This window comes from Lissotriton vulgaris, chromosome 2_1 (assembly GCF_964263255.1).
Source record: "Lissotriton vulgaris chromosome 2_1, aLisVul1.2, whole genome shotgun sequence".
Classification (NCBI taxonomy): Eukaryota; Metazoa; Chordata; class Amphibia; order Caudata; family Salamandridae; genus Lissotriton; species Lissotriton vulgaris.
This window is the reverse complement of record NC_141687.1, coordinates 1,810,592,605-1,810,618,970: the sequence shown is the minus strand read 5'-3', so window position 1 is coordinate 1,810,618,970 and position 26,366 is coordinate 1,810,592,605. Positions and strand designations below refer to the sequence as shown.

Here is a 26,366-nt window from a genome sequence, read left to right as displayed (position 1 = left end):
AATGAAACAAATGGTTCCTAGATATCCCCTCACCCTGTGATGCTGCCTGTGTTCGTTGACCCTTTCGTAGTTCACAGTTATGAAGTGAAGCGTTTTAGTATCTGCTTTTCTCATTCCCGTACGTGTTTTAAGAATAATTGTGCGAGATGTTCGGCATGTATTCACACAAGAAAAACCACACATTTGAGTCTGTTTGTCTGGTTTAGTTGTGCGTCCTTGTCGTGACATTGTGCGGCAACGTGTAGACAGACGTTCTAGGCCCAACTGCCTGACGTCCATGGGGTGAGGGGGTGGGGCCAACACAGGCCCTTGCATCCCCTGTAGTGCACGGGGGCTGCCATTCAGCATAGACTATGAATTTCTGTGAAATATGGGAGTATCAGGTTCCCCTCACCAATCCCTCGGTGGGTGGGGGGGTCATCATTTTGCTTTACGGCACTGTGTGCAGGCTGGGCTACTGTCAAGTGGGAGCAGGTTTGTGTATACATGGACAGCACTCATAAACACTGGGCGGGCTGCAGATGACATGTTACCCCATCTGCCCAAGTACCAATCATTGATTTCAAGGAAATTCTGCCGCCTTCCGACACCTGCATGTAAAAACGGATTCCTTGGCGGGCTTCTGTCGACAGGGACTGTTCTTGTGCGACTCCGAGTATGCACTGCCAGTAACCTGCTCCTGCAAACAAGTGCCAACGATTTTTATTACACTTTCTCTGCCTGCCATATAGCAATTTCTCTGTGATCCTGACCGGTATGGAAAAAAATATATTTACATTTCTGATATCCGATCCTGCAGCAGCATGCTTGCAAATCCCATACAGGCCAACAGACCCGATGCTGGCAGCAATAGAAGACACTGGGAGAAATACACTCTCCAGATTAATCTTTTTTAATCTCCCACTTTCCAAAATGTTGGCTTGCATGCATCTGTTGATGAATCTTGATGGTCCATCGCTGCCACCTCGGGCACCTCAGCCAACAGAAAGCTCACTGTGTACAGAGTGTTCACCATGCGAGTACTTAATGGAGTTGTAAAAGGACAAGGGTCATTAAAAAATATATTTTCTCGAACGATCCCTTCGGGACATGTGAGCACTTTGAAACGTGCCCATACTCCAACATAATGCATTAGCATAACTACTTAATAGCAACACGTTTAAACATAGCATCATGTAGCAGGCCCCTCCAGCTCCAATTATTATATTAATTTCGAAAATAACATAGCTTTCAATTTCTTACATTACAGCGGCTATGGTGGCAAAAGGCTGATGTCTGGCCGAGTGATTAACAAGATATCAGTGCTTCTCTCTAGAGTATTATTTTTTTTAATAAACGTGGATAACTCTGACTAGACGTTGTCATGACATTCAAACTGGTATGGCCCAACCTATATTTTCAGTTTGTCAAATAGAAGCTTTAAGCTTTTTTTTTATATGAGTGACCACATAGACTATAAAATACTTCAAAACGTTTTCATGCATCCATAGGATGCAGCCTAGAGTTACACTCTTAAAAAAGACACTTTTTTTGCCGAACCTTGCAAAGAGTTGTACTTCATACATAAAATGAAAATCGAACCTAATGGCTGTCACTGCCAGTTTAGCTTTCAAGGTCAACCTTAGCTGGGGATTCAATACAAATCTAAAACATTGTTCTTGCGTTGCAGGTGTTGAGTGGGCCCTTCTCTGGCCAGGTTGCCCATCCACCAATCAATAAGAATGTGGCTTTCGATGTATTTTGATTCGATTTTAGAAAATGTGTAGCAATTTATTTTTCAGCCTTTCCTAAGCAAACATTTAGGTGCTCTGAGTAATCACTTGAACAGGACACACCACGGTTATTTAAAACAAATTATGGGTGTGCAAAATTTGTATCATTTGTATTTGTGGTATTATATATAATTTCGTGAAAATTGCATGCAATTACATGTAATCATGCAAACTGCAAAACAGTTATTTGTGCTATATTTTGGTGCGAAATGCCACGGTAATAAGCATAATACAAAATTTCCAGAATGATGCAAATTACGCTAGTGTAAATTAAACTTTGCCCTGGCCTAGTTTTATCTGCCTGCTGTTGGGGGGGATATTGACCCGTGTATCAGATGCCCAGTATCTCTACGTAGATATTGAAAACTGTAACTAACAGGCTGAGTTCTGTGTTCACTAATTTCTTCCTCCTCACATACTGAGGCGTGCCTTTCAAGATTTGACAAGTTGTAAACTGGTCCATAAAGCGGCCTATAAACGACACGACTTGGATTTCATGGTGTGTTTTCTTTCTTCCCTGCAGAGGGGACTGGCTGTATGTGGCTCTGTGTTATCCAAGGGAATCCACGTTCACAGTTGTGTCCGATGTTTACCAGCGGCAGACGGGGCGAGTTCACTCAGTCCGGCATCTTACATCCACGCCTTCAATGCAGCGTTTTCTGAGTCAAACAGAGGAGCAGCGCTTCTTCTACGAGGACAGAGACACAGGGTGAGTGTGAAGTTGGCCCTCGCGTCTGCTCTCTCTTCGTCCTCTAAGGCAGAATGAGATCTGGAGTGAATACGATACTAGTGTCAACTTGTGCTTGGCAGTCTGCAGCTGTGCACAGTGCATGGCTAGGCACCCTTATTCCTACTTGCCGCTACCACATGGGATAGCTCCGGGTACCCTCTCTCCCCCTCCCTGGGCCAGCGCTGCCACTCCTTGAGCAGGCAGGGATAGGGAGTGAGCAGCATACCAGAATCATGTTGTGCGTCACAGTCTCTACCTGTGCACAGAAGACAGCTCATGCACCCTTACTCCCATCTGCCGGCTCCACATAGCCTTATGGAGGGAGTTTCTTCTTACCGCTAAAGGTTCCTCCTCCTGTTGCCCATGCCTCCTATGAGTGCTCACTCTTAGAATTTCCCTGTACCCACTCTCTTACATGGGTAGCTACTGTTGGAAAAATTATTCCTGGAATACCAAGTCTATAGTAAATTCTCAATTAGATTTTTTACAAGACATGTCCCTTCTTTGATCGTTCGAAAACTTCTATGTAGGCATGTGATCTTTGCCCTGACTTTTTAGTGTAAATATTTCTTGTAGTCCCACCTGTGGGTGGTGTTGCTTGGGTATGTCTTCTAAGGTAAGGAATCTGCAGCTAGAAGTCTCTATCAGATACCTTCAGTAACGCCTTATCTGGTAGAGACTCTGTCTGATAATTCTGAGGAGAGGAATCGGCAGCTAGATAGAGTCTCGACCAGACAAGGCAAGTAACTTGTTTGTCTGTGCAAAAGATCATGGACTTTGGTGGAGTATGTGAGGGAAATGAATGTGCACCTGGCCATCTGAATAGAATTCCAAAAAGCTGCACTCAGGCGAAGATGGTCTTCAGGAAACATACAATGAGCTTTTTGTCTAAAATGTTGAAAAAGACAGTGATTAACATTAACATTGACCGTTAACTATGTAATTTGACATGCTTAAGAATAATAGAAGTGAGTTACATTAATTTAGATTAATTTACACTGGTCTCAGTATCAAATTGAAACAAGCATTTGCAAAATATATTGGTTTTGCCTATGCAAAATCTATTGGCTTTGTCAATGTTTTTTTCTAAATGTTGTACAGCAGCGCGAGCTGTTGTGCAACATGGCTTAAAGTAAAAAAAAAAAAGAAATGGTGCAGCCAGCGTTGACCACAGCATAATGCTTTTTTTCTATAAGCCATGTCCCCACTCCAATCTACCCCACCCAGTCTACTGCACTCCACTCGGATCTACTCTACATCACCCCAATCTACCCAATTCAAATACTCCACTTCCCAACTCCAATCTACCCCAATCTAATCTACCCCAGTCTACTCCATTCTAATCTACTCTACTTCACTCCACCCCATTCAAGTCTACCACACCAATTCCCAAACTGTCCCACACCTCTTCAAGCTACCCCACTCTCCCAATCTACTCCACTCTACCCCGATCTACCCAACTCCAAACCACCCCATCTACCCGCAATGCATTCCGCGCTACCCTACTAGAATCCACCTAATCTACGCCCACTTCAATTTCTCCCACTTCACTTTACTCTACTCTAATCTACCTCAATCTACTCCGATCTATCCTACTCCTATGTATCCCTCCAACCTACCCCACGCCACCCCAGTCTACCGAATTCCACCCCAATCTACCCCACTTCAATCTACCACTCTAATCTGCCCAGCTACCCCACTTCAATCTACCCCACTCCAGTCTACTCCAATCTACCCCACTTCACGCCACTCCAATCAACACCAGTCTCCCCTATCCACCCCTCTCTACTCTATCCCAATCTACAGTGTGTGCGCTGGTTTCTTGTTATTTGCACACTGTTAGCTTTTCTGTCTCTCTGTACAAGCTTGCTGGAGCATCTTCATTTATTTGTTCATAAATATGTCCCTCATAAAGTGATTTGTTGTCATCCACTTAAATGATTGACTGGTCAGACTTTACATTAAGTCCCCTTTCGTAATTTCTTTTAAATTTGTCAAAACAGTAACTATTTTTCCTGAATTATCAAACTTGGACATTTTTGTCTGTCAGTTGTGCACAATGGGCTAAAGAGTAATTGTGGCTGGTGATTCGAGGTGGTGGTGGTGGTGATTGTGTGCCAGAACCAGATCTACAGCTAGAGCGGTCGACGTCGAAGCTGGGTAACCGGGTTAGAGTCTCGGCAACGACGCTCAACATCCTGTGATCCTGGGCAAATCACTCAATCTCCCCATGCCTAACAAAAATGAATGTGTCCTTGTGTAACGAAACTGGTGCTATGTAAAGTGCTCTGATACCCGATATCTTCGGCTCTAGTTCGCGCTATATAAAACTAAAAAAAAAAAGATCTTGCTTGGGGGAATCCTAGCGTTCAAGGAGGGCAGGCAAAACTCTTAGATCGCTAATTCTGCTGGGGAAATAAATTATTGTTAATTGACCCGTTTTCTAGCTTTCCCCCTTCTGAACTCACAGAGGAAGAACTGAATTTACCCCAGCAGGGCACTGTGCCTGGCAGGGGTTGTGCTCGAGATTTTCGTGTTAGGCTAAAATCCCAGAGAAACAAATCCCTGGAGGTGACGGAAAAGCCTTCGTCTACCAGAAGTAGGCTGGTGGCGTGTAGCATTCTATGCCTGTGGAACCTGAAAACAGCCTGGATTAATCCATGGACTGAGCTGTTGGTTTTTAACTCCTTGAGGCAAGCCACACTCACAGAGGTGCAATGTTATAAATTAACAAAACCCACCTTTGGTGTATGGTGAAAACAGGTGAGCCGATATACACTTCTTATCAATCAATCAATCAATCAATCAATCAATTTATCGATCATAGCATTTATAAAGTGCACTACTCACCTGCGAGGGTCTCAAGGGGGTGGGGGGGAGGGAATGCTGCTACTGCTCAAAAAGCCAGGTCTTGAGGAGTCTCCTTAAGGTCAGCAGGTCTTGGGTCTGCCATAGAAGGATGGGGAGGGTGTTCCAGGTCCTGGCAGCGAGCTGGGAGAACGATCTGACGCCGGAGGTCGCTCTTCAGATGCGGGGACTGTGGCGAGGGCGGGGTCGGCGGAGCCGAGCTGGCGGGTGGGGACGTTGAAGCTGAGTCGTCTTCTTCTTCTCCCACACATGGCCTCACTTCTTACATCAAATGTAAACAACTGCGTATCACCACCATTGTCTAGCTGATTGATGATCTAATCCTCAAGTATTGTGCCTCACACGTGTATAAATATTCTTGCGACTGTGAACGGTTGTAGGAAACAAGTTTTGTTTTTTGCAGTACCCATCCCCCACTTTTTGCCAGGTATCTGGTGCAACTTTAACTGAAAGTGTGCAGAGTTCCTGCCAACCAGGTCTCCAGCACCAGTGTTCTTTCCCTAAAGTTGTTCCACAATTGGCAAACCATTTGGGATCCCATGTAGGTCCCTAGTAAATGATACCCCTGGTACCTAGGTCATTGAACCTAAAGAGATTCCCTAAGGGATGCAGCTCAAATTGTGCCGCCCTAAGGGACCCATCACCAAGCTCATGCAAACTGCTATTCCAGCCTGCATGTCTTGGTGAAGAGAAAACCGAAGAGCCAACATCATTGTGTGCCATGCCTGCCAGCACTAAGTAGGTAAGTTAGCCCTAGGGCAGGGTGCACTATACCCATATGAGGGCAAATCTGTGACAGTGGATATGGCCTGGTGATATCTAAGTTCCCCCTTAGATATTACCTGTGCACATGGGAGTCATAATGAGTACGTGGGCTGGGCACGCGGCATTACAAGTTCCACAGCTACATAATGACTTCACTGTGCCCCAAGGTGTTTTTTACCAGACACATCGGGCCAGATGTACAACCATTGGTAATTGCTACTCACAATTTGCGAGTCGCAATTTCCAATGTAAAACAGTGTCTGGGACACTGTTTGCTATTCTCAATGGGGTCGCAAATTGCATTCCTCATGAATATTATTGAGGCACTCACAATTTGCGACCGCATTGAGAATGGCAGGCCCTCCCAGGTATGGTGGCCTGCTGGGCTCAGCAGACCTCCATGTCTGGTACTGTTTTTAAATGAAGCCGTTTTTTTAAAATGCAGCCCGTTTTCCTTAAAGGAAAATGGAATTTATAAAAAAAAAAAAATGTTTTCGTTTCATTTTTAAGGACAGGTAGTGGTCCCTGGGACCCTGGGACCACTGCCTGCCCCTAAAAAATGTTCCCCTGTATTTGCAAAGGGGAAGAGGGTGGTAAAATGCAAGTGTTTCGGTCGCAAATCATTCATACACAGGGCTGCAAGTCATAAGGAGGAAGGGACACCCTTGGAAACGCCCCTTCCTAATTGCGAGTCGTTAAACACTATTTTGCGAGTCGCTTTTTTTGGCGACTCGCAAAATAGTGTTAGTACGTGGCCCACAGGGATTTTGCATGCGCAAACGAGTAGCAAACCCATTTGCGCATGCAAAATCCTGTTGTTTATCTGGTCCATCGTCTTAATAAACCCACACTAATGCCAGTGCTGGATTTATTAATAAATTCACAAAGAGGGCACCTTAGAGGTACAGACTACTAGTATGTTGACTGGCTGGTATCAACCAGCCAGCCACCATAGACCGGTTTCTGACCTCCTGAGGGGAGAGCCTTCTCTCCTCCATCAAGCAAGATGAACATTCCAGGGGGGAAACTTCCACAGGCCCTACCGCCATATGCGACCCCAGGCCTATCCAGATAGTGGATGTGCCCAATTCCCTGTCCTGGCCCCAATATTTGGCAGCAATGACAGACAGTAAAATAAGTTAGATTAGGTGTGCCAACATGCAGCCAGCACCACCCCTAAAGCTAGCTAGCTGATGTGGACCCCATTTTCAGAATCCTCCATCTTCTGTTGGAGAGAATTAGCCTATTAGGGTCAGGGTTATGCCCTCTTCCCACAGGAAGTGATCATATAGAGGGTGTAGTCACTCTACAGGTAGGCAGCCTATTAGCTACTACCCAGTACTCCCCTTAACGCCCCTAAATTGAGTATTTCTATGGCATCCCTCAACCCTGAACTAGATATTCAATGGAGCTAAAGGCAGAGAGGACAAAGGAGAGCTGCTGAACCCAAGAACTGAGAGCCTGCTGTGAATTTTGGTGTGAACAACAGCCTGCCACTTCAAGATTCGACATTCGAGGTGAACTGACTCATCCTACGATTGTGTGGCCTCTATGAACCCCAGAAGACTACCAGCCTTCATCAACTGCCCAAGAATTCCCTTGGAGTAGTGGAGCTACTACCCTACAGACCGCAGGCACCGAAACAACAGAGTCCGGTCCGTCGTCTTGCAGCTCCCTGGCCCAATCGGTGCAGCAACCAACCAGGATGAGGTACTCATGCTCTGGAAAGTGAGATCTGTCTCCCCATTGAGTGTGGAGGTACCAGGACCGACCGTAGCTGTGCATCACCAATCCCCCGTGTACCGGACACCATGCACCCAAGGCCAACATTGAAGAGTCCAGTCGGGACTCCAGATGTCCCAGAGCCCAGCAGACGCTCAGGGATATCAAGACCCCTGAGATCCACCTCAAGAGAGGCCCAGCAGTCCTCAATTTGCCCCTGCCAGCTGTTGGAGTACCTTTGTGCACCGCAGCCGGCCAACCTACCTGCTCTGCACCCAGCCCGCCGGGCCTGGGTAACCACAAACCGGCTGTGTTCTCTTGTTCCTAAGGCCCTTACAACCCAAGTCCCCACTTGGGAGCTCTCTGACTTGCCCGCAAGTCCCCCTAGGCAGCCTATCTTTAGAGGCCCCTCCCTTCCCTGTAGGTAAAACCACCAACTCCACCAATTCCTGCTCCCAGTTGTATTCAGTATGCTGCCAGCAAACTGTTGGTAGAACATTGAACCTTGGCTTCCTGCTAACCTAAAACCGGAAGGTGGATCCCTACAATTGTCTGTGCTGTGTGCTTTACCTACTCGCTTTTTCCTCCCATAGAATTGTAAGGTGTGTAATTGCACACAACTTTGAACTATTTGCTTATCTTTGAAAATTCACAAGAAATTCAGTACTTACCTCTGAACATAATTCTTGCTTCAAAAATGTATATTAAAAAACGTATTATTTTTCTAAATTGGTCTTGGATTTATTCTTTGAGTGTGTGTCTCATTTATTGCCTTTGTGAGTACAACAAATGCTTAGCACTACCCTCTGAAAAGTCTAATTGCTCGCCAACACTACCACACAAGAGATCATTAGTATCATCTACTTTAGCCTCTGTAAACCAATCATGGACCCATTGGACTCTCTGCGGAGTGTATTTTGTTTCAGTATACTATATAGCGAGCCAGCTTCCTACAGTTGAGTATCTGCAACCATTCAATTCTGTAATCCTAAGGCTGGTAGGCCTTAAGGGAAAAGACTAAAGCTCACTATACAAGAGCAGTTCTACAATGGCAGCCCTGTTTGCAGGCATGCCTACTGAGAGTATATGCCATGCAGCAAATTGGAAGAACAGGCATATGTTCACCCAACATTATTGCCTGGGTTTGTCGCAGCACAGTGATGAAGCTGTGGGACAAGTGGTGCTACGCCATCTTTTCCAATAAGGTAAGTCTTATATACCCCCCATTATACCCACCATCTGCTATTGTAATAAATAACATACTTTTACTATATACAGTAAATAACTGCTATGTATTCTGATTTAAGCATGTGAATCTATGAAAGATCCAATACTGGAGAAAAAATGTGTTACTTATCTGTAACTCTCGTTCTCCAGTATTGGTATCTTTCATAGATTCACATGTGACCCACCCTCCTTCCCTTAGAGGCTCTCCTTTTTGTTAAATGGTGACTATTTTCATTTGAAAATCTGGAGATGCCTCTGCTGGGAAGTTCGAAAGTGTCCTATTGCCTGATTGGCTGAAGTCTCGTTCATTGTAAATGATGTAGATAAGATATCAAAGTCAATGACTTTCGCAATTATCCAGTATTAGGGTATCTTTCATAGATTCATATGCCTGAATCATTTGCCGTTGTCGGGATGGGAGTCCCCGGTACATAAATAAAGTATTGTCTCATTAGACATATAGAGTAATAGGCCAAAGGCCTCACTTTAGTAACATATCCATGTCCTTTTGTCAAAAAGGACCAAACTCTAGAGAAGAGCCAATCGACTATCACCACCCTCTAGAACCTTCCTGGAAGGAGCCCTATTCCCTCAGATTTTCTACCGCACGTCGTGCTAAGGGAGTCTCCACTGAGCTCTGCTCAGTTTACTTCATTTCTGGATTTCCAGTGTTTCTTCTCATATATTTCCATCTTCTGAGTGAAGTTCTTCTGTTCGTCATGGCAGATACAGCTAATAAAGGCCTTTTTAGGCCCTGTGGTTCCTGTGGTAAAAAGAGACTTCATGTGGATGACCAGCAAAAGGATTGTCTCTACTGCCCTTACCCGGATCACTCTTCAAAGGACTGCAAGGTATGTCGTACCTTTTATTTAAAGACCCTCAAAGATCAGGAGGAGCGCCTCTTAATTTGGCTGCAGAGGCTGAATGACAAAGACCAACTAGAGTCTTCTGAGGAGAGAGAGAGTTCTTCAATATCCTCCAAGTCCTCTCAGAAAAGACCAAGGGTGGCTTCTCCATGCCCTTCGTCGCAGCCACCTCAGAAGCAGACACATAAAAAGTCTTCAGAGGGACATTCCAAGGCTCTGCCACCAAAGGTTTCTCCTCAGGAGATTGTTCACACCTTTAAGAAGCCTTCTTTGACTCCGTCGACGACGGTCTCGTCGATGGTGGCCTCAACGACGAGAAAATCTACGGCCGGTAGGTCTGTCTCGTCGACGATAAAGATAAAGAAGACATTGTCGACCTCCAAGCAACCGTCAACGCTGCGATCGCCGATGACAGTGTCGACGATGGCCCCGATGACGAAGACTGTCCCGTCGACATCCACTCCATCATCGACAAAGGCTCCGTTGACGACAACACTGTCTATGAGATCCCCATCGACGATGACAACATCGTCGACAACGGTTCCGTCGACGGGAACTCCATCGACCATGGTGCCTGTCGGTGCTTCCCTGTCGACGACTACACCGTCGACGGGGCTCATCAACGACGACGGCTTCTAATTTGAAAAGTACATACGTCCATCTCAAAATAACTAAACGTACCTTGATGCCGGCTCTGACTTTGCCTAGTAAGGTCCAGCCATTGCCTCCAGCTCACCTCTTGGACGAAGAGGATTCTGATGAGGGCAGTATGTTGTGAACTATGACAAGCCCATCTGAATTTTACGTAAAGTATCAGGACAGTTCGGATTATGAGGACCATGATCAGGAGGTTCAGGATGATTGCCCAGAGGAATACCATCCGCCTCCGCCTCTCATGGTTTGCCTACCAGCATCTTTAGTTTCCGACCTACAGTTCCTCATTACGGACTATACGCCGAGATTCCCTACTTCTGCCAAGTCTCCACTTCCAGCTGTATCTCCACCGCCAAGACCACAGCTTCCACCCTTGAATCTACAGCCAGGGCCAGTCATTCCACCACCTCTGCCTTCCACAGATGACGAGGATGAGGAACCCCATGAAGAAGAGGAACTTCATGATTCCCAGTCTACTCATGATGAGTGGGACGACTATGTCATACCCTGTGGTTCCTGTGGTAAAAAGAGACTTCATGTGGATGACCAGCACAAGTCTTCAGGAGGTGAATCAGCCTGCTTCTCCCATGCCTCCGCAGGCTGATTCACCTCCTGAAGACATTGGGAGATTTCACAACATAGTAGAGAGGGCAGCGCAATGTTTCCAGATACCTATGCTGTCACACCAACAAGAATGCTTCCTATACGATTTTAAGGAGCCTTTTAAGAAATCAGTCAGATCTATACCCATTATAGAATACATATGGGATCAAGGTGTAAACATTATGCAAAACCCTTCCTCGGTGCCCCCGGTATTGCCTCGTCTGGACAAGAAATACCGAGCGCCGGATACAGCTCCAGCTTACTTGTTAGGACATCCCAAACCAGACTCTGTCATCACGCAGGCTGCTCAACGTAAATTGAAAAATCCTTCTGCCCCACTAGCTGCCCCTTCGGACAAAGAAGGTCGAAAGCTTGATAACATTGGGAAACGTTTCTCATCAATGTCGGCTTTAATGGTGCATGCATCCAATTCCTTGGCACTGTTAGGGCGTTATAACAGACAACTGTGGGCAGACATCGCTCCTTATCTTGCGGCTTTACCAGATGAGTCGAAGGAAGAAGAAAAAAAGATCTTGCTTGAAGGCGAACGCTCTGCATCTGAAATAATAGATTGGGCGATGGATATCGCTTCAACTGAATTTCCCCAACTGGCCGGCGCAGCTGTATTAAGGCGCCAGGGTTGGTTGAAGGTAACTTCATTCCGCCCAGAAGTGCAAACAAAAATCTTGGACATGCCCTACAATGGCCAGCTTCTGTTCGGATCACACATTGACGAAGCTTTTCAAGGTATTAAAAAGGATACCGACATGGCCAGAGCTTTGGGTACCCTGCATTTTAAGAATCCGCCTTTTCGTGGCTTAAGAGGAAGGGGACAATCCTCTACAAGAGGTGATTACCAAAGCCAATCTTCCTACTCTTCTGGTCATCAGTATCGACCACAATACCAGCAGCGTCAGCAGCAACAGTCATCCTATACTAAGCCCTCCTTTCGTGGCAAAAGGCGCTGCTTGGCGATAATGACCTTTCACTAACGCCAGTATCCAGTTCATCACCGTCCTCAACAGTTGGAGGAAGAATTTCCCTTTTCCGAAAAAATTGGAAACAAATCACAATGGACCGTTGGGTCCTGCAATTAGTTCAATTTGGTCATTCACTAGAGTTCAGTCAAATTCCTCCCAAGAACCCTTCCCAGACCTATGTTCCACAAAAATCTACGTATTCTACTCCGGGAGATTTCAATTATGCTCCAGAAGGTAGCTATAGAAAAGGTTCCTCTTTGTCAACGAAGGAAAGGATTTTACTCCTGTTTCTTCCTAGTAAGTAAAAAGGAGAAAAAATGGAGACCGATCCTAGACCTAAGAAACCTCAACAAATTCTTGAAAAAGTAGTAGTTTCGTATGGTTATCATCCAGGAAGTACTACAACTTCTCAATGCAAGGGACTACATGCTATCTCTGGATCTTCAGGATGCCTATTTTCACATCCCTATCCACCGGAATCACAAGAGGTTTTTGATTTTTGCAGTAGCGGGCAGACACTTCCAATTCCGTGTCCTACCATTTGGGCTTAAACCGACACCTCACATTTTTACCAAATGCCTATCTCCAGTAGCTGCATATCAGGCAACAACACCATCAGGTCTTTCCATATCTGGACGACTGTCTGGTCAAAGCACCATCTCTAGAAGGTGTGTCCAAGTCTTCCGACGCCTGTCTACAGCTTTTTGATCGCTTGGGGCTCACTCTCAACCAGGACAAGTCTGTCCTCCAGCCTTCCCAACGTATAACTTTCCTGGATGCTACTCTCGACATGACCCAGAAGAAGGCGTTTCCATCACAAGAGCGCAAAGACAGGCTTCTTTCATTAGCAATTCGCATAAGTTCCAAAAAGTCTTTAACAGTGCGCTTCTTCAAATCCCTTCTCCGGATGATGTCTTCATGCATTTTGCTAGTTCCACACTGTCGTCTTCACATGCCTCTTCAGGAGGCGCTCTTGGCTCAATGGGTCCAATGTACAGGTTCATTCGACGATATCATCCAAGTGACATCTCCAATGATCAAGGCTCTAAGGTGGTGGATGTGCCCTCAAAACCTTTCTCAAGGCTTGCCTTTCTTGCTTCCTGCTTTGCCGCACATCATCACAACAGATGCATCACTGGAAGGTTGGGGAGCTTTCCTCCAAGAACTACAGGTCAGTGGAAAATGGTCACAGTCTGAAAGACAACTCCACATCAATCTCCTCGAACTGCGAGCTGTCTATCTCGCTCTTCTGGCATTCCTCCCAAGAATCAGGAATTCTCTAGTGCTTGTGCGTACGGACACTACTACGATGATGCACTATCTAAACAAGCAAGGGGGGACTCACTCTCTGAAACTCTCTCACGAGTCGCAAAATATCTGGAACTGGTTGCTCCTTCACAACATTTCCCTTCGGGCAGAGTATTTCCCAGGAATGGACAATGTTCTGGCAGATTCTCTGAGCATACAACAGGGGACTTGTCACAAATGGGAATTGAATCAGTGGACTCTCAACCACATATTCTTTCAATGGGGCACTCCTCTCCTGGACCTGTTCTCTACAAGGCAGAACACCAAATGCCAACACTTCGCCAGCTGGCGTCCCCAGGGGATCTCTAGGGAATGCATTTTCGATCGCATGGTGTAACGTCTTAGCATACGCTTTTCCACCGTTTCCCCTGATTCCCGAGGTTCTCAGGAAATTAAAAGTGGAGCCTGGCACACTCATTCTCATAGCCCCAGCTTGGCCACGCCAGCATTGGTTCACAGAGCTTCACCTTCTCTCCCTGGAACCACCGATCCACTTGAAACCGTTCCCTGCTCTTCTCACAATGAACAACCAGCAAGTCCAGCATCCGGTTCCGGCATCTCTCAAATTATCTGCTTGCCTCCTGAGTTCAGAGAATTCCAGGACCTAGACATTCCGCCGGATTGTAGAAAAGTTCTGGCTCAAGCTCGAGCGGACAGTGCCAACAAAACATACTCCTTGAAATGGAAAAGGTTCTGAATCTGAAAGTCACGGAAGATACACCCGATTTCATCTTCTCCAGTACAAATATTGCCTTACCTCCTCCATCTGGCAAACTCAGGTCTTGCTCACGCTTCCATTAAAGTTCACTTGGCTTCAATATCCCATTTCAGAAGATCTTCTACTGGCCCTTCTCTTTGGTCTAACAAGTTGATCAAGCAGTTTCTTAAAGGCCTGTTCAGGACTTTTCCTCCTGTAAAAACTTTACCTCCCACTTGGCAACTCAACACAGTTCTTGCTCAACTCATGAAACACCCTTTTAAGCCAGTACACAGAGCTGATCTTCAGTATCTTTCCTGGAAAACTGCGCTCCTTCTGGCCCTTACCTCAGCAAGACGAGTGAATGAGCTCCAGGCATTCTCAATTCAAGACCCTTTTCTTCAGTTCAAACACAAAAGGGTTGTCCTACGAACAAATCCTAAGTTTGTACCTAAGGTTCCGTCAGACTTCCATCTCAGTGAACCTATAGTCTTACGTTCCTTCTTTCCAAATCCTCGCACAATGGCAGAAAAAACTCTCTGCATTATCTAGATCTCAAACACTGCCTAAAGTTTTACATTGACAAGACAAAGACCTTCCGCAAGTCCAACCAACTCTTTGTGGCTTACAGTCAACCTTGGAAAGGTCTTCCACTCACTAAACAAAGTATCTCTCGCTGGATCTATTCAGCTATTACATTCTGTCACCAGCAAGCGGGGCAACCTCTACATTCCAAGGTCCGAGCCCATTCCACTAGGGTGATGTCTACCTCCATGGCACTCTTTGCAGGTTTACCTGTTACAGACATTTGCAGAGCGGCAACTTGGAAGACGCTGCAGACATTCACCAAGCATTACTGCTTGGATACAGAACTCATGAAGGATGCTGCAGTGGGACAGGCAGTACTTCGTCATCTATTTCGATAGAGTTGAGCCTTCTTTCATCCCGCCATCCTTTCTTGTGTTCGCACATTTCTCTATTGTATTCCTTAATGGTTTCTTTGATTACAGTTTGGTACTTTCTATGCGTCACATTGATATGTTATTATCTGGTGAATTTGTATATGCTGTACCATCCGAAATGTACTTATCATTGCTTGCTACTCTGATTCAGGCAGGTGAATCTTTGAAAGATACCCTAATACTGGATAAGGAATGGGTTACTTACCTGTAACTGCAGTTATCCAGTATTGGTATCTTTCATAGATTCACATGCAACCCCCCCCCCCCCCACCTCCCCTGGAAGGGCTCTTCTAGTTCTCTCAGTGATACACCTGCTCAGCACTGTGCATACGAAAATTTGAGGGACTAGGGCTTTTTCCAGGAAGGTTCTAGAGGGTGGTGATAGCCTATTGGCTCTTCTCTAGAGTTTGGTCCTTTTTTACAAAAGGACATAGATATGTTACTAATGTGATGCCTTTGTCCTATTACTCTATATGCCTAATGAGACATTACTTTATTTATGTACCGGGGACTTCCATCCCGATGGCGGGGAATGATTCAGGCATGTGAATCTATGAAAGATACCAATACTGGATAGCTGCAGTTACAGGTAAGTAACGCATTCCTTGTAAGCTATGTTTACTACTTCTGCTGCTTTAGAATGTACCGTGGGACTTCCACATTAACAACTGGGATGATTCAAGTATGTGAATCTATGAAAGATATCAATCCTGGAGAACGAGAGTTACGTGTATGTTACACATTTTTTTAGATGACACTTGGACCAATACCCATCTACATGTGTCCACTGTAAGATAGGGTCCTACCTAGAATCCCACTTAGAGAGTGCCCTGGAGTCTCAATAAGAGGTGCAGAAAGCACTGCTTTAGTGCTACAATACAAGTTGATGGTTAATGGTAAGGATTGTTTACAGATGGTATCTCTGAAAGGCTGATAGGGTTGTGTTAGAGTCAATCACATGGCAGGTAATACTTAAATGATGTTGTTGGTCAGAATGTGGCTGAATCACTCCCAGATTATCCCCACTTTCATACATGCTAACGTCTCAGAAAAAACACCCTATTTCTAAATGAATGTTAAAATAATTCCCATATGTGCTTTTTCATCACCCCCTATCAAGTGCTGAGCACTGCTATTGTCCCACCTGCTGTAAATGTAATATGCCTTTTCTTTAAATACTTATCACCAAGAGACAAAAAGTCCATGTAAAATCTTTACTTACAATTTTGTTCGTACTTTAATCAAAGGTAATGACCCATTATGCATTAAAATGCACCATTCATCAGGTTTCCCTGAAACTCCGTAGCGGAAAGTGATTTCCCTATAACCACAAAACATATATTTTTTTAGCAATGTTACTTGCCCACACTGTTTTAAAAAGCTCCATTAGTGTTTCATGTTTCAAAAAATTCCCAAAGAGAACTCACTAGCCCTTTGTAAAAATGCATTTAAATACTGTCAACTTTTTACCAGGGACATTGCAATATCTAATAAAGTGAAGCATACTTAATGGATACTCAAACATTTTGTCAGAGAACCAAGAATGAGAACCTGCAAGCAGTCTTTCCCCAGGGCCCCACAAACCCTTCTGACTAGTCTGTTATTTGGATAGATGTGAATTGGGTGAGCAGGAAAGCCGATGTTATCACATGAATCATCCTTTTGAAAATTAATAGAAGGCTATGTGACAATGCTCCACTTCAACTAAAAACAGAGAATGCACGCTCCCATTATAAGGTAATTTAAATTTTAAAGTCAAAGAAAGAAAAATGGGTCGTTGCCATGGCCACAAGTCGCACGTGCCCACTAGACCCAAAATTACTAAAGATGTGTTACTTTCTCTTCTTGGATATTTGCACATTGGACAGATTTTGTTAGAGATCTCAAAAAATATTTGGATGATTTTTGCCTACTTTCCACTTGTATTTTCATGGCCAACCCAGTCTTATTAATAGCCATCTCAGCTGACGAATCCTGAATTCAGGGCAAATATAGGGAGATGATGGACAAAGTGCTGAAACTTTTCAGACACTCACCCCCAGTCACAGATCTGGGTTGAATCCATCATCGTTCTTTAGCTCACTTCGCCACCCCAGTTTGGAACCAGCCATATGCAAATCAGCCTTGACCCTGTTCCTCATGGGAATAGTCTAACCCGAACTGCCAGGCCAGGTTCTCCCTGTGCTGGAAACAAGCATCCTGAGATCGGTTTCAGAGTAACATCCTTCATCAGCCAGGCTGGCTTGAATCCAGTGGTAAAGTGAGCAAGGGGCCCACGTTTGGGCATACCCTGCCAACTTAGGGTGAACAAAACCAACACAAGGAGATGATAGACGGAGTGCCGGAACTTTTTTTCTGACACTCACCCCCAGTCACAGATCTGGGTTCAATCCATCATTGTTCTTTAGCTCACTTCGCCACCCCAGTTTGGACCCAGCCATATGCAAATCAGTCTTGACCCTGTGCCTCATGGGAACAGTCCAGCCCGAACTGCCAGGCCAGGACCTCCCTAGACCGGAAACAAGCATAATGGGACCGGTTTCTGAGTAACACTCCTCATCAGCCAGGCTAGCTTGAATCCAGTGGCAAAGTGAGCAAGGGACCCACGTCTGGGCATACCCTGCCAATTTAGGCAAACAAATCCAGGCGTGGTTGCATGCCAAAATCCTAGATGATTCTTGCCGCTCATGTGCTAGTATGTCTCAAATAATAGACAAAAGGATCATTACTACAATTTGGCTATCTCTAAACCATGGACACGGGCGGCTGTAGACAGAGACTTGTCGTACACCGAAATGATAGAGCATTGCTGTCACACACGTGTCCCAAACCACGGCCACAGAAGATTCCTGCTGTGCCCATGTGTGCTACTAACTACAGACATTGATGGCTTATTCCTGCCACTCACATATATGCCCCAAACCATGGGCATAGTGGATTCCTGCCACACTGAAGTAGGCACCAAATGATGGACACAAATGATTCCTGTCATTCTCGTATGTGACCCGAACCAGAGAGTGGAAGAACTCCTTCCAGAGACACGTGTGTACCATGCCACAACCGTATAAGATCTCTGGTATCCAGCTAAACTTAGTTTCTTATTACGGATGCAGAGGTTCCGACCATGTCCACGTGTGCCTCAAACCACGAACATGGAGGACTCCAAACAGAGACATATGTGTCCCACGTTCAAAACATAGAGTATTCCTGACGACGCCACGCGGAAGTGCGCCCCGGGCCACAGACACGGTGGATCCTGTCAGGCCTGCACATCCCTCAAACAGCAAACACAGAGGATTGCCTGCAGGATCTTGTCCCGAATAGAGACATGGAAGATTCCTGTGCTGCCCCGAACAGTGTGTTAGTACTGTCCTGGGCCAGGGATTCGCCGGAGGCGGCTGGTGCGCTTGCGCGTCCTCGCGAGCATAGGGTACCAGAGTGTGCCAGGATGGGTTGGGAGCACTGTCCAAGAGTCCACGAGCCCCGTGCCTGCCGGAGAAGATGAAAACAGGTAAGAACAGAACATCTTGTTCCCCGATGAATTCAAAATATATACGTGTTTGTTTCCTCGTACACGCTGAAACGAGAGACAGTTGCAAAGATGTTTATTCACGTGTGGGGAAGAGATGAAGAAACAGATGAAGGAAGGATATGGGACCTGACGTGCCTGAGTGAGCACGAGCTCCTGACTTACACAACACGGTGAGCGCCAGGGCTGCTGAGTCAGAGCTTCGCTCCAGCCTCTGGGGTTGAACATCTGCCCTTTCAGGCATTACTGCTTGCTGTTTTTAGACTCAAAACGAGACGTTTTTAGAAACTTTTGTTTCATAATCAGCGAATTCCTTTCCCCCTCTATCTCCCTCATGGCTTGTAGCATGCGCTTGCCAGATGTTTCAACAGAAGGGAACGAGCCATGGAAAGGAATCTGTTAGGAGTTTGTGTCTAAACAGAGAGGGCCAGAATAGGATGACCTGGGAAAAATGTCAGGAAAGAAAAAAAGCAAGTTGAAAAACTGCTTTTGAACACCACCTGAATATTTTGTTTTAGGTGAAACCCAAACAGTTTACAACATATTGAAACTAGAAAGTCTGGTATGAAGGCAAATTTACCAAAATGTCAGGCTATGTGTGGTGCAAAGTGTGGTGATAGTGGAGTGGCTATGTGATTAAAAATACCGTGCTAGTGGTCGGGTGAGGATCGAGTAGGTAATACCGAGGGGGTTTACCGATAGGAACAATGTTTCCACGAGGTGATCCTGCCCTCGCCTGAGACCATGAAGTGCAATTTAGCACCTATACATATACGCCAATAAGACATAAAATCGTATGTATGAAACACGCATGTTTAATAATTAACAGCGCAAAGAAATTATATTGAGACAAATTTATTTATTTAAATATAGGAGTGGAATATACAGGGCTGGACCCTGTATGGTCCTGATGAAAAGCTTGGGGGAGCTTGAAACATGTCGACCACAGAACACTGAACTAGCCCAAACTTAAGGCCAGATAACAGTGTCACCCCTTTTTAACATACCAAACTAGGAGCAGAATAAATTGTTGAGGCCCACTAGCACGGTATTTTTAATCACATAGCCACTCCACTATCACCACGCTTTGAACCACACATAGCCTGTCACAAAAATAGTGCTCCTGCGTAGTCCGCTAGTCGCAGCACGCCCCTTTTCGTAGAGAACTGGGATGGCCCCAATGATGAAGCATGTCACCGTGGGGAAACCCCGGTGAGTGAGGGGACTCTAGAAAGAAATTTTTCTTTCTCATTATGGCAGACACTGATAACATTTAGCAGTTACCATACACACAAACTAGGTCTCTGAACCCTTCACAGTGGGTTCCTGATTTTCTGATATAGACTGGAGGCCGACCTAGTTTAGTTAATCCTCCTTCTCCCCCCTTTTTTCTTGTTTTGTAAACTCATACATCACATAGTTGACCACTTGTTCCATGCTTCCTCCCTCAACTACCTCCTATTTCCTCCTGAGTGGATAAATAAAAGCCTAGGAGTTGAGATTTCAGAAAATAAACTGGGCTCTAAATGCCCTCTTCCTTTACTATTTATGCGGCTGTCTTCATGGGGCCCACGACCAGGGATAGCAAGGGCAAAGCAACTGAACCCAAAGTTTCAAGCCATGTGTAGCAGCTGCTTCACCTAGTGACCCCTAACTAATGCCCCTGGAGAATTTGTTATCACTTAAGTGCAGAGAGACACCTATGAGTGACACGGATCACACCTCCTTGAAAAGGATCTGACCGAACCCTTCCTCAGCTCTCATGGGGAAAACTTCAAGCGCCTGAGATGTTTAACGTTCAGCCTTTGCCAGCCTGAGTTCCCACAATCTACTACTAGCACTATGAAAACACTAGAGACATGCTATCTCTTCAATTGTCAGAGCACTCTTAAGCAATATTTTGGCTGTTTTAGGTGGGATATGGTATATAGGTACACTTGCTTGCTTTGCAGCTCTGGGCCTCTGTGGATTGTGGATCCCTATTTCTGATGAGGAGGGATATTCACGCAAACTACAGTTTCGACCTTTCTTTCACCCACCATTTCTGTTGTTCCAGTACAGCCCACTAATGATGGCTTGATACTGTATATATACTTTCATGAGTGTCAAATTCTCACTCACTTTGAATATGGAATTTTCACATTTTCATCTCTCCCAGATTGTCTCATGTCAGGTGTGAAGAGTTACACTTGTACTTTTTTTAGTTTGCGTTCTGGCGTTTGCTGGTTAACTTTCCCCACCAAGGCAGGGATTCAGGTACCAGATATGCAAACAAAAAAGAAGGTCTGGATGAGCCACACACACCTGATTTAGGGGTCTCGAGATCTCAGTAGAACTCTAACATCAAAGCATCAAATGATAGATGAACTTGTCTGTGTTTTGGAATCTCATTCTTTTGAGAAACTTCCGTTTTTAGAGAAGTTTAAGATTAGAATAGTTGGTTGTGATTGCCAGAGCCAGGCTGTTCCAAACAATTACTATTATGTAGGAGAAAGGCCTACCTCCCAGTCTAGATTGTATAAGAAGAGTAAGGACCAATAGTTTAGAGGAGACTGAGTGGACGGCACAGGCAGAAACATATGTGGATAAATAGGATTTAAGAAAGTGGGTTCAGAATTGCACAGAGCATTTGCCACTATGAACTGAGTTTTAAAGAGAGCACATTTATTAATGGGGAGCCAATGATATTTAGCTCGGTGACCTGAGATGTGAGCATGCCTAGGTAAGTTTAACCCCTTCGACGCTGATGGCGTAGCCTCCTCGCACGCTGATGACGAGCCCAGCTCGTCACGTAAAGTGCGTTTCCGCAAAACCCAGCGTGCGAGCGGAATTCCACTAGCGCGCATGGTGTTAAAACCAAGCAAGCTGCCAAATTCTGAAGCATCCGCAGACATCTCAAAAAGTCATTAGGAAGACCAAGATAGGTTGCACTGCAATAATCCAAGTTAGAAGAGAGCAGAGGTTGCACCACATTTTTACATCATGCAGCCAGTAGAAGCAGTATCATTTTTTGCAGCACGTTAAAGGACCCAAAACAAGAAGCAGTAAGTTTAGTAATCTCCATCGAGAATGCCAAATTACTACAAAATGATCTCAATATTGTGAGGTTGCTTCACAGTGGAGCGAGGAGGAGTAACTTACACAGATGACCACCAAGACTTCGACCAGGACTTCGTCCAGATACAAGATGAGTTAGCGCCCTGCAGTGCAAGATAAGAATCTCTGTCTTAGTGAATTACTTGCAACTGGTTGAATTTCATCAGTATGCAGCATTTTGTAAGCATGCTTTGAAAGCTTTTTGAGTCACAGTTATATCTGAGTGTGGATGCACATTGATAACCAATTGAATGTCAGTCACATAGGTATAAAAACAAATCCAGTTAGCCAGAAAGAAGCCACTTTGCTCAGCACACTGCACAGAAACATGTTTGTGCTATCAAGCACTGAGTTTCATTAGTGAAACTATTTAATAAAGATCTGAATTAGAAGAGAGGTATTACAAATGTTAACTTTCGCTTTTTCGAATTTTTAGTTCTAAAACACACACATTCATAGTTACCTGGTGGGCATATGCCAATTCCAAGACCTTCATCCAGCTTTCGATTTTGGACCAAAGGCACGTTGCTTTCAGGGCCTTTATGTATAGATTGGAAATATGCTGTAAAATGCCAAAACTGACTGTAGGTCTCATGGCTGACACAACATTTGCCAGCACTCTGTATTCAAGCAGCAGACTCGACTACAGCCATGCACTTTATGCCAGCGTCACCCAGAAACTCCTCAGAAAACTTCAGAATGTTCAAAACACCGAAGCCAGACCGGTGATTAACATCCCTTGCCACAGCCACAACTCTGAACACCTCCGAAAACTCCACTGGCTCATAGCTCTCATTAATGACTACCAAGACCTCCATGATGCAGGACCAGCATATCTGACACACTGTTTCTCATTCCACGCCCCCACTAGACACCCTCATTCCACCCAGCTGGCCCTGGCGACCACCCCTCGGATTTACAAAACCAGAACCAGAGGAAGATCCTTCTCCTACCTTGACACCAAGACCTGGAACACCCTGCCAACCCACCTCAGACTATCCCCGTCGCTGACCTAAGTCAGGAAGGACCTTAAGACCTAGCTCTTCCACTGAACACCATAGCATAGACAGATCAGCAGCCTCCCACCCCCCTCCTAGCACCTTGAGACCCTCATGGGTGAGTAGCCACGCTTTACAAACCGTGATTGATTGATTGAAGGTGTATCATATTGTACTGGAAAAAGCAAATCCCTCCTAAAGCGTTGCTTATATGTCACCCAGGAGAAGAACTGTGCTTTCTTCCTTTACTGAAAATGATTGTCAAAAAGGTTTTAATAGTTTTAATGTAGTCTACGACCAAACTACGTCTGGAGAGAAGGCCCAGTGGGCTCCCATTTTCAGTCTATAAAGTAACCTTCCAATTAATCAGGAATTTTATCTTGTTGCTAGTAAACATACAGTTTACTAGAATTTTCTTTTTTAGTTTTTGCATATTACTGGGTTACGGTCACTAAGGCCAAATTATTGCATTGGTATTCCAAGAAAATGGGCCCAGGTACCAAAAATGGCACACTAGTCCCAGTGCTTAATTTGTCAAATATTAAGTGCCAGGGCCCTCATCAGGAGATCAGTTCAGCTTGCACCACCCATTGCCCCTGTCAGAACTGCACCACAGTCCCTACACAACTACAAACAATCACACTCCTACAAGTGTGACAAATCAGACTATTCCAGTCCCCCAAAGCTATAAGATTAGCATGGGTGGAAGGTAATAGTCATTTATAACATATATTAAATTAGTAAACAACTGTTGTTGTGCTCACTGTTAAATCAGACAAACTGTCATAAGTGCCGGTGCTGCCAATTATGTGCCGGTGCCGAGCACCGGAAACCACTGGCTCAAATTAAGCACTGACTACTCCACATATTCTGCCACACTGTAATCATGGTGCACTGATTGTATTCAAACTGATGCTTCTCAGGAAGCAGAGGACACACTGCTTGCTTTACACAAAATGCAATTCTTCCATTGTAGCACCTTTTTATCTCATTGACCAACAAGAATTTCTGACGGCTGATCCTGCAGCTCGTGTACTCATTGCTAACCAACCTTGCTTTGTCCTCTGCTGTTCTAGCTTTCCACCCTTGTATTCCTCAGATCTGCCACTCGTGTTCCCATTGCTTCCCCCGATATCTCGTGAAACTAAATTAAACTCTTACTGACACTCCTATGGTATTGGAATAAGCTCAATGTACCAGGGTTGTCAGTTCGATTACTCAAGAGTGCCTGTGTACATAGAATGTGTTACTTTCATTTACCACCCTAAGGCTCCGTCCAATGCCTGTCAAAGCAATAAATCTCGCCTCGATGCATGTCATGAGTTAAGGCATGACCACTGCCGTTCATTACCCTTGAATGTTAAGAGTTCATCAGATCCATTTCTGCTTCTATTGAAAGTTCTAGTAATGAACTTGAGATCTGACTTATCTCAGTAATTGTGCCTCTGCCTTGCACTATGCTAACTTCTCTCATATAATGTGCTGTCACTAGGCAACAAGTTATCCTTTCTTATCCAACTCTGTGTTGATGACTCGGTGAACTTGTGGGTCCACATAGGATTTTGTGTTAGACCTCTACCATACTTATCTGACAAGAAGATAAAATGAATACAAATGACTTGGGAAACAGTTAACACTTGTTATATAGTATCCCCAAACTCCTTGGGATGAACATCCCCTTTACAAATATTCTGTTAGAATATGTCTGAGTTTATGGGTGACAATAGGCCTTGGCTGTGCTACTGCCTATTGCAAAGGTGTGAACCACTTTGAGAACATTATCCATCCCTTCGTCGGTCCTTACAATTTCATCACTGGATGACAATAAAAATGTAATTGTATTTTACGGTAACTGGCATGGTTCTTTAACACTAAACCTACATATGAGTGGTCCTGGTGTTAAGGTATTAGGTATGTTCTATTCAAATCTGCTGGTCCAAATAATGTACATATTTTAAAAGTGGTAACATGGAAACCTAAAACAGCTTCAATAAAACAAGGTGGCATGCATTGTTATCAAACCGTAAGCATACTTTACACATAGCTGCGAAAGAAGAATTTATCAGTTCTGTGTGTGAGGAGAGCTTGCTGTTCTGCTGCCTGCACTTTACCTCCTCTGTGTGTTTGTGCGGCAGGGTGTGTATGTGTTTGTGTGTATGTGTGTGTGCATCTCTCGGCGGCTGCTTGGTCCTGGTGCAATGAAAAAACTGGACTGGACTCTTGCTGTTGGTGTTTGGTGCAGGGCATCCTGTTGGTCCTGGTGTCTTTATATATGGTGGGGAGACAGATCTGGCCTACCAGAGCACAAGTACCTTCTCCTGGTTGTCTGCAGCGTCGTTTGGGCAGGGGAGCTGCAAGGCGGTGGACCGGACTCTATTTGTTGATGCCTGCGGACTACAGAGAGTAGCTCTTCTACTCCAAAGGAGACTTTCGGTGTTTGATGAAGTGCTGGCAGGCTACCCAAGGCTTTGGTAGTTCCACAGCTTGCAGGGCGAGTCACTCTGTCATGATTGTTGATGGAGGGCTGAGGACAACAGGGTTTCATGCAAAAGTTCAAAGTTCTTCTGCAGTTCTCACCAGGCAGAAACTCTTCTTTATCCTTCTTCTATTGATCCATCAAATCTGAGTTCCTAGGTTCAGGGGTGCCACATAATACTCACTTTAGGGGCATTATAGGGAGTGATAGGTAGTAGCCAATGGGCTACATACTGTTGGTGTGTCTACACCCCCTATATGAGCACTGCCTGTGGCAAATGTGCATAACCCTGACCCTAGAATGCTTGTTCCAGCCAAAACAACATGGAGGAATCTAAAATGTGGGGTCTACATCAGCTGGCTCGTGATAGGGGTTGTGCTGGCTGAATGCGGGCACACCTCCTAGTCTTACTAATTTTCCTGCCTGTGTTGCCACTGCAAAGTGGGTTAAGGACAACGGGTGGCAACTCCACTATCTGGAGAGGCCTAGGGTTGCATAACAAAGCCAGCAGGCCTTTGAAGCTTCCCCCTTGGAAGGTCCATCCTGCTTGGAGTTGGTATGAACACTGGCTCCGCCCAGAGCAGGATTTGTTCTTGTCCTCCAAGAGCGAAGGCTCTCACATTAGGAGGTCCGAAACCTGTCTATGGTGGCTGGCTGGCCGAGACCAGTCAGTCCACACACGAGTAGGCAGTAGGTTTTCAGGAGGCACCTCAAAGGTGCCCGCTGTGTGCATTTATTAATACATCCAGCACTGAAATTAGTGTGGATTAATTAAGATGATCTGTTTGGTACCAAACACCATGGGGTACAGTGAAGCTATCATGTAGCTAGGGAACTGATAATGACGAGTATCAAGCCCATGTACTCGTAATGGCCTTCCTGTGTGTTGGTAATTATAATGGTGAACTTAGATATCACCGGGACATAGTCACTATTGCAGGCATGCCCTCACATGGGTATAGTCCACTATGCCTGAGGGCTGTGAGGACTGCTGTAGGGGTGACTTACCTATAACACATGTATTGTATATGGGCATGGCACACACATAGGTGTGTGTGACATGTCAACTCTTCGTTTTTTTCTCTACCAAGACACCCAGGCTTCAGTGGCAGC

The 26,366-nt window shown here is 45.2% G+C and overlaps 2 protein-coding genes across 3 annotated transcripts in view; both read left to right on the top strand.

The window, feature by feature from the left end:
* Positions 1 to 26,366, top strand: part of CEMIP (cell migration inducing hyaluronidase 1) — an 857,787-nt gene that overhangs the window by 296,174 nt on the left and 535,247 nt on the right. The gene's annotated exons all lie outside the window — the stretch shown is intronic.
* Positions 1 to 26,366, top strand: part of LOC147733310 (cell surface hyaluronidase-like) — a 561,460-nt gene that overhangs the window by 477,741 nt on the left and 57,353 nt on the right. For both annotated transcript variants that reach the window (XR_015308517.1, XM_086957873.1), the window contains exon 19: positions 2,296 to 2,481. Coding sequence is in view for 1 of the 2 variants with exons in the window: in XM_086957873.1 (XP_086813999.1) it covers positions 2,296 to 2,481 (186 nt within the window). In the remaining variant the exon portion in view is untranslated. The remainder of the gene's footprint in view (positions 1 to 2,295; positions 2,482 to 26,366) is intronic.